At 37.2% G+C, this 9,395-nt stretch overlaps 1 protein-coding gene across 1 annotated transcript in view; it reads right to left on the bottom strand.

The window, feature by feature from the left end:
- Positions 1-1,036: 1,036 nt before the first annotated feature.
- LOC115114289 (phospholipid phosphatase-related protein type 5-like) overlaps positions 1,037-9,395 on the bottom strand; it is a 74,835-nt gene continuing 66,476 nt past the window's right edge. The window contains exon 6 of the mRNA XM_029642403.2: positions 1,037-2,915. Coding sequence (XP_029498263.1) covers positions 2,886-2,915 — 30 coding nt within the window. The 3' untranslated portion in view covers positions 1,037-2,885. The remainder of the gene's footprint in view (positions 2,916-9,395) is intronic.

Genomic DNA, 9,395 nt, shown 5'->3' with positions numbered 1-9,395 from the left:
ACCATCCAAAGTATAATTAATAACTTCACCATTCTAAAAGGAATATTTAATGTCTCTTTTTTTTTTTTTTTTACCCATCTACCAATAGGTGCACTTCTTTGCGAGGCATTGGAAATCTGAGTTTGAAATTCATTGCTTGACTAAGCTAATTGTATGTGTGGGGTACATAGATGAGGTAGACATTCAAAAATCATGTTAAACACTTATTTCCATGCAACTTATTATGTGACTTGTTAAGCACATTCTTACTCCTGAACTTATTTAGGCTTGACACAATAAAAGGGTTTGAGACATTTCAGCTTTAAATGTTGTATTAATTTGTAAAAATGTCTAAAAACATCATTCCACTTTGACATTATGTGATATTATGTGTAGGCCAGTAAACAAAGAATCTCAATTTAATCAATTTTAAAATCAGGCTGTAACACAACATAATGTGGAAAAAGTCAAGTGGTGTGAATACTTTTTGAAGGCACTGTATAATGAAACTCAAAAAGCTTTCCTTAATTTATCCTAATGATAAAACCTGCAAAACCCGCTGAATTTTTTTGCTTAAAAAGTTGCTTAAATGTTCAAAAAGAAAAAACACATTATATACACTGTTTGCTCTCTGGATACAATAAATTGGCAATGTGATATAGGCTATTTTGCACAATAAAGTTGAAAGAAATTGATTATTTTAATATTTATTCATTTAGGTATCGATACTTTCTTACATATAACTGTTTAAATCCCAATCATGATACTTTTTCTATTGGAGTTTTGTTGTTTGAAGTGGATATATAGCATTTTGCCACAAAGCATGGTTATTTGTCTCTCTAAAATAAAATGACCTTGAAATATATTTGAAACAAAATTATATCTGTCTTTTCACTAGCCCATGTCATGTTAAGATGAAAAAAGCTGAGCTCTATCTCTTTCATAAGATGTGTTGTTAATTCATGTCAATTTAAAAACATTTCTGAAAATGGATATATAGTATCAGGTTTTGAAATTAAACTTCAAAACAGACATGCTTGGGTCAAACCTATTTATTTTGATTTTATTCAAATACATTTACACCGCAACTTTCTCACAGTTTAGTTATTTTTTCATGTTCTACAGTGTAAGAGGTCCTGCAGCTTCTGCTGGGTTAATGTTACTCATAGTGATGAGATCAATAAACAAATATCTGGTATAATGGGACAATATCAAAACAAAAGAGTTATAAAAGTAATGAAATCTGTACAAGCGAAAAAAACTAACACTCAGAAACTATATATAAGATCAAAACAATACACAAATCCAACTTTAATATTATACATTTTATATTATATATTATAATTCATATATTTACATATTTTTTAAGTAACGAAATGGTTGATAGTGAACAACATCTCCAGAATCATTCAAATGCCCCCTACATTTTCTATAAAAACTAAGACAAAGTAAATAATGAGATGTTAAAAGTATAAAAACCATGCCATCACATTGTACATGTATAGAAACCTTTTCTAACTGCACATGAATAGTAGAACCCTCTATTTTCAGATGATGGTCTGAGACTGTTAGGGGTCATACAGTACGACATACCATTCAGACAGTACACGGTACACAGTACAGCCACGTACAGTACAACAGTGTAAAAATGTCATCTTGGAGATTAACACATAACAGGGGTTTTCATCAAATTGTGGTGGTATAAAAACAACTTTACCCATAATGCATTTGGGAAACTGAAGTCTGGTCGTGCATCAACTATGAATATCATTGCTGGCCTGTGAGTTTAAAACAATACTCCATATTGTGCATAACAGGTATCTGACATATCAACAAACAGTATAGATCCATGCTTTTGCAACACAATAAAATAGGAGGAATGAAACCCGAGAAATGAAAAAACATCTCTTTATTTCCATATTATTTCCGCACTGGCTCTGTTGCCTGACCGTGGTCATATTATGGTTGTTGATTGTCTGGCAAGCCCTAAGCAACATCCCTCAATCCACAAGAGAAAATTATGTTCAAAGGTTTATCAAGCACACACACACGGACACACTTTTACGGCTCCATGCACATATGCACACACAGTCGCATAGTTGCACACCTAAATGCCCATGTATTTCGAGCTAATCGTAAGAGGGACACAATTCATTCATGGATTTCTCTGAAAACTACCAAAGCCTATATAAAATGGCAATGATCTTTGGCTCTTCATTCTCTCAGGTCTGGTTGGTAAAATCTAGACAGGAGTAAGCCCATACATATTGGCTCTGACAAGATACAACTTGGATTGCACTTTCACAAGCAAGCACATAAAAAGTAATAAACAGCCATGATAGAAAACACATTATACACGTTTACACTGTTGGCTAGGATTCATGATCATTGACATTGAAGGAAATAAAATTTAAATGCCGTACAATACATATATATATATACACACATATATGAGACGTGTTTGATACAGTAACTTATAGTATATACAAATAAGGAATACTTTTGGGGAAATCAATGATCAATGAACACCATTCGTCAGGCGAAGTACAGAAGGAGGGAACATGTTGATTGGAGAGCAAAAAAAAAGTAAAGCTAAAGGATGTTTGATTTGGAAATCGGGTCATACTGTATAGATCAAGGTTGGGGTCAATTTGAATTGAAGTCAATTCTTGAAGTGATTTGAATTTAAAATAAAATCATGGAAAACAACTTTTTTATTGAGAAGTCTTGAAAACAGATACCTTTTTTCAATTATTGAATTGCAATTTCAGTTTACTTCCAGAATTCACTAAATGCAACTGACCACAACCCTGTTATACATAGATTTAATCTTCAGGATCTGTGTTGCCCTCTGGCGACCATGGCAGTGAGCAGAAACCACATCCAACTGCGTGTCACATTCATTGTCATGTGACCTCGGCGAAAGTATTAGAATTCTAAAGGAAAAAAGAAGCAAAAGAAGAAACAGAACAAAAATTTGTCGTCAATGATTCAGTATATTTAATATTCAAGACATTCTCTGCATTCAATACATCCCAAGATTAGTAACGCCATAAAGGAACTATTAAGTACTGACGCATTTTTATGACGTAAACTGATTACTTTAGATTCAACATTACTTGGTAACATGATATTTGCGAAAAAACACAAATTAGCACAGTCAAGATACAGTATCAGTCCTGTGACATCTTGGTCCCCAACATCCCTTGCTTTCAGTAATTTAATTATATAACGACCCTTACATAACCTTGAGCTAATGAGTCAGTTGCTTTGATTGCGCTGAGGGGCTTGTTAGGCTGACACGCATGCACACACACAAAATGTAAATGCACACACAGACACAAATAACACACACAAAGTGGGCCAAGTAGCATGAGGCTAGCACAGTGTACAGCTCTTGGGTAGCCTCTACAGTGGTTGCTCAACTAAAAGATTTCAGGTTATGCTGTGGGACATAGAGGTAATTTGTGGATTAGTACGGTACTCTGCGTCACTACTTCATTTCTCCAGGTCAGCGCAATGGGGAGTTAGAGCACTGATTATGCTTTTGAATCCCAAGGCGCTAATGTGTCTCTAACTGCACGACTTGCAATTTCAATGAACTGAATGATGAGGATGAAGAAGGTGATTTGAATTTAGAACAATAGTGTAAGAATTGCTATTCCTCTGTCCTGCATGCACACACCCTACTCGTCAGTATTACTTACTAAAACTGTTGTTACACTAAGGTTTTTATTCTAAGAGAAATGAAAATGTTCAATTATATTCCATGATATTCTTAAGATATACGGTTGAAGTCGGAAGTTTACATACACCTTAGCCAAATACATTTAAAATCAGTTTTTCCACAATTCCTGAAAATTCATCTTTGTACAAATTCCCTATCTTAGGTCAGTTAGGATCACCACTTTATTTTATGAATATGAAATGTCAGAATAATAGTAGAGAGAATGATTTATTTCAGCTTTTATTTCTATCATCACATTCCCAGTGGGTCAGAAGTTTACATACACTCAATTAGTATTTGGTAGCATTGCCTCTAAATTGTTTAACTTGGGTCAAATGTTTACGGTAGCCTTCCACAAGCTTCCCACAATAAGTTGGGTGAATTTTGGCCCATTCCTCCTGACAGAGCTGGTGTAACTGAGTCAGGTGTGTAGGCCTCCTTACTTGCACACGCTTTTTCTATTCTGCCCACAAATTGTCTATAGGATTGAGATCAGGGCTTTGTGATGGCCACTCCAATACCTTGACTTTGTTGTCCTTAAGCCATTTTGCCACAACTTTGCAAGTATGCTTGGGGTCAATGTCCATTTGGAAGACCCATTTGCAACCAAGCGAATGACTGATGTTTTGAGATGTTGCTTCAATATATCAACATAATTTTCCTGCCTCATGATGCCATCTACTTTGTGAAGTGCACCAGTCCCTCCTGCAGCAAAGCACCACCACAACATGATGCTGCAACCCCGTGATTCATGGTTGGGATGGTGTTCTTCAGCCTGCAAGCCTCTCCCTTTTCCCTCCAAACATAACGATGGTCAGTATGGCCAAACAGTTCTATTTTTGTTTCATTAGACTAGAGGACTTATCTCCAAAAAGTACGATCTTTGTCCCCATGTACAGTTGCAAACCGTAGTCTGGCTTTTTTAATGGCTGTTTTGGAGCAGTGGAGTCTTCCTTGCTGAGTGGCCTTTCAGGCTATGTCGATGTAGGACTCGTTTTACCCTGGATATAGATAATTTTGTACCTGTTTCCTCCAGCATTTTCATAAGGTCCTTTGCTGTTGTTCTGGGATTGATTTGAACTTTTCGCACCAAAGTATGTTAATCTCTAAGAGAAAGAACACGTCTCCTTCCTGAGCGGTATGATGGCTGCGTTGTCCTGTGGTGTTTATACTTGCGTACTATTGTTTGTACAGATGAATGTGGTACCTTCAGGCATTTGGAAATTGCTCCCAATGATGAACCAGACTTGTGGAGGTCTACCAATATTTTCTGAGGTCTTGGCTGATTTCTTTTGATTTTCCCATGATGTCAAGCAAAGAGACACTGAGTTTGAAGGTAGGCCTTGAAATACATCCACAGGTACACCTCCATTTGACTCAAATGATGACAATAAGCCTATCAGAAGCTTCTAAAGGCATGACATAATTTTCTGGAATTTTCCAAGCTGTTTAAAGGCAAGGTCAACTTAGTGTAATTAAACTTCTGACCCACTGGAATTGTGATCCAGTGAATTATAAGTGAAATAAATCTGTCTGTAAACAACTGTTGGAAAAATGACTTGTGTCATGCACAAAGTAGATGTCCTAACCAACTTGACAAAACTATAGTTATTGTTTTCAGATGAATTCATGTATCCTATATACACCAATAGTATCAATTGGGAAAATGCCTTTTAAAATAACAATTGTATATTATTTTTCATTCTTTCTTACTTAGCAAGGCATGATATCCTTCACTACTAACTACTGGCTTAATTATGGGATGGTGTATGCGTGTTTAATTTACCTCCCTTAAAATCTATGAACACTGAAGCAGGCAGCCAGGCAGTCAAAGCGAGCAGTGAGCCTGGATCCAAAAGGTTTTCTAACGCATCCTAATGTGTCAGATTTATTTGGGTCACCTTCTGTACTGAGTTTGAAGATGGCCTATGGCCATGTTGATGTTGTGTGTAGCAATGCATTTAGTGTGGAAATGCATTTAGCTACAGTCTCCCTGTTGCTACACTAAACTGTGCAATGAGTGAATCCATACTGCAGTTTAGGTTTCCACTGGGTGTTTTTGGATTTCTAAAGTACATATAGTCCCTCAAACCTCAACTACTACATATTTGACTATTCTTGCCATTAATGCTTTGCTCATCTACCTCTCACGCATGCATGCATGTATGAACGCAAACACAAACACACCTCTCCACATCTCCTCGTTCTTATTCACCTCACACACCTCAGTCTAATGAGATGTGGTCATCCTCCTTTGCGTTGATGAATGGCCCAATGTAACTTCCCCTGGACTCATTGTGATTTCAAATAGGGGGAGCACTGGGTCTCCATAAGGCACTTCATCAAAATTACCAAGGGGGCCGGAGACATACTGTATGTCCCTGTAATGCATGACCTTGCATTCCCCTCGCTATAGGGTCTGCAAAGGATACATCATTAATCTTCAGGAGCAATGCTACTGTATTATGCTTATAGAGGCAAACCAGGAGCTGTACAGTGTGCTAGCCTCATGCTACTTTGCCCACTTTGTGTGTGTGTGTGTGTGTGCATGCAGGTGTGTGTGTGTATGTGGACAGACAGCCTAACAAGCCCCTCAGCGCATTCAAAGTGCAGTGTTTCTTCCTGCAAGGTGTGCTTCATACTGCAGCACACCTTGCAGGCTGCTGGAAAGATCTATGACAAGTTATTTAATTGTCAGCCATTGTTACCATTAATGCTAGTTAGTGCTAGCTTGACCACCAGAGGATATTTCTTCCTAGGTTTTGGCCTTTCTAGGGAGTTTTTCCTAGCCACCGTGCTTCTACACCTGCATTGCTTGCTGTTTGGGGTTTTAGGCTGGGTTTCTGTACAGCACTTTGAGATATCAGCTGATGTACGAAGGGCTATATAAATAAATTTGATTTGATATGTGTGTATGCATATTTGGGGTGGCAGGGTAGCCTAGTGGTTAGAGCGTTGGACTAGTAACCAGAAGGTTCCAAGTTCAAATCCCATAGCTGACAAGGTACAAATCTGCCCTTCTGCCCCTGAACAAGCAGTTAACCCACTGTCATTGAAAATAAGAATTTGTTCTTAACTGACTTGCCTAGTTAAATAAAGGTAGAAAAAAAAATGCTTGAGAAACATTTGATAGCCTTCAATATTGGCTGTACTAGAGAATTTAAAACCTTTTTTTGTAAGAACATAGTATATGGGATTGGTTTTAAGAAAATTAGCTTAATTTAATTAATATTATAGTGTTTCTATTCCAAGACAAATGAAACCCTCAGTGTTTATATATATTTATATATATATATCCGAAAATATGGCACTGTACTACGTGACGGTCGGGAGTAAGCTACAGTACTAAGAACATACCATTTCCACATCCTAATTGTAGTCTAACCAATACCCAAATGGAAATTCAGTGAAAATACAAATCTCATTGATTTATCAAGACCAGTCCCCAACAGTGCTAAATAGTTGACCACAGCGGGTAGGCTATTGCTTCAAATCCTATTGCTTCTAACTTCAATATGCTTTTCCACACTAGTGAGACTCATGTCGCCGACGGTAGGCCTACAGTATATTGAAAAATACTTTTTCAATGACGTGACTCTCCGCCAATAATTAGATTTAGATGATTGGAGGATTCTAAATTAATATCTAAGGGGTATTTTTCTTTAGAGCAAATCGGATCTATGAGAATATCTAAGGGGCTTTTATATCATTCTAAATTAATTAAGAATGATAATAATAATAACTTTGTTTAAAGAATAACAATATTTTGTAGATTTCAAATAACCTAAAGTGAGTGAGAAAAAGGCCATTCTTGAACATGGGGTGAGATATTCTTACTAAATTGTAAATAAAGCCAGTTTGTTATTTAGAATAATTTCTTTCTGTTTTTAGAGGGAGATGAAACCAAAAGCCCAAAGTCACCTCATGGGTCTCCCGGTCGCGGTCGGGACGGGTATCGAACCAGCATCTTTCGAAACGCGGTTTGCACTGCGATGCAGTGTCTTAGACCACGTCGCCACTTGGGAGGCCCCATCCACAAAGTTTTTAATGCTGATCAATTGCCTTGCACAAAGTATCAAAATACTGGAAAGAGTCTATTTTCCTGCTAATAGCCCATAATGGACTATTATAATATAATACATGGTGTCCAGGTCAGGATAACCAAAACAGTTCTTTATTAAAGTCTATCAGAAAGAATGTTGGTACTTATTTATTTTGATCCAAAGCTATGAATGAGTGAGTCACTCAGCTTTATGTATGCTATATGACTGCAACATGAACTTGATTATTTAGCTTATATTCAGTCAACACATACAGTTGAAGTCGGAAGTTTACGTACACTTACGTTGAAGTCATTAAAACAAGTTTTTCAACCACTCCACAATACTTTGTGCATAACACAAGTAATTTTTCCAACAATCGTTTACAGACAGATTACTTCACTTATAATTCACTGTATCACAATTCCAGTGGATCAGAAGTTTACATACACTAAGTTGACTGTGCCTTTAAACAGCTCAGAAAATTCCAGAAAATGATGTAATGGTTTTAGAATCTTCTGATAGGCTGATTGACATCCTTTGAGTCAATTGGAGGTGTACCTGTGGATGTATTTCAAGGCCTACCTTCAAACTCAGTGGCTCTTTGCTTGACACCATGGGAAAATCAAAAGAAATCAGACAAGACCTCAGAAAAAAATGGTAGACCTCCACAAGTCTGATTCATCATTGGGAGCAATTTCCAAACGCCTGAAGATACCACGTTCATCTGTACAAACAATAGTACGCAAGTATAAACACCATGGGACCACGGAGCCGTCATACCCCTCAGGAAGGAGACTCATTCTGTCTCCTAGAGATTAATGTACTTTGGTGCGAAATGTGCAAATCAATCCCAGAACAACAGCAAGGGACCCAGAACAACAGCGAAGGACCTTGTGAAGATGCTGGAGGAAATGGGTACAAAAGTATCTATATCCACAGTAAAACGAGTCCTATATCGACATAACCTGAAAGGCCCCTCAGAAAAGAAGAAGCCACTGCTCCAAAACAGCCATAAAAAAACAGACAGACTACGGTTTGCAACTGCACATGGGGACAAAGATCGTACTTTTTGGAGAAAGGTTCTCTGGTCTGATGAAACAAAAATAGAACTGTTAGGCCATAATGACCATCGTTATGTTTGGAGGGAAAAGGGGGAGGCTTTCAAGCCGAAGAACACCATCCCAACCGTGAAGCACGGGGTTGCAGCATCATGTTGTGGGGGTGCTTTGCTGCAGGAGGGAAGGCTAACAGAAATGTTTGATCCAAGTTAAACAATTTAGAGGCAATGCTACCAAATACTAATTGAGTGTATGTAATCTTCTGACCCACTGGGAATGTGATGAAAGAAATCAAATCTGAAATAAATCTTTATTTCTACTATTTTTCGGACATTTCACATTCTTAAAATAAAGTGGTGATCCTAACTGACCTAAAACAGGGAATTTTAATAGGTTTAAATGTCATGAATTGTGAAAAACTGAGTTGAAATGTATTTGGCTAAGGTGTATGTAAACTTCAACCGTATGTGTTAACTGTTGCTCCCAATGTTCTGAACAGTGTTTTAATCAATACACATCAAATGGGCTACTTAACCCAATTTGACACACAATGTTTATACCCGAACAGCTTTTCTATCAAGACACTTT

This window comes from Oncorhynchus nerka, linkage group LG9b, assembly GCF_034236695.1.
Source record: "Oncorhynchus nerka isolate Pitt River linkage group LG9b, Oner_Uvic_2.0, whole genome shotgun sequence".
NCBI lineage: Eukaryota > Metazoa > Chordata > Actinopteri > Salmoniformes > Salmonidae > Oncorhynchus > Oncorhynchus nerka.
This window is presented reverse-complemented; position numbering and strand designations above follow the sequence as displayed.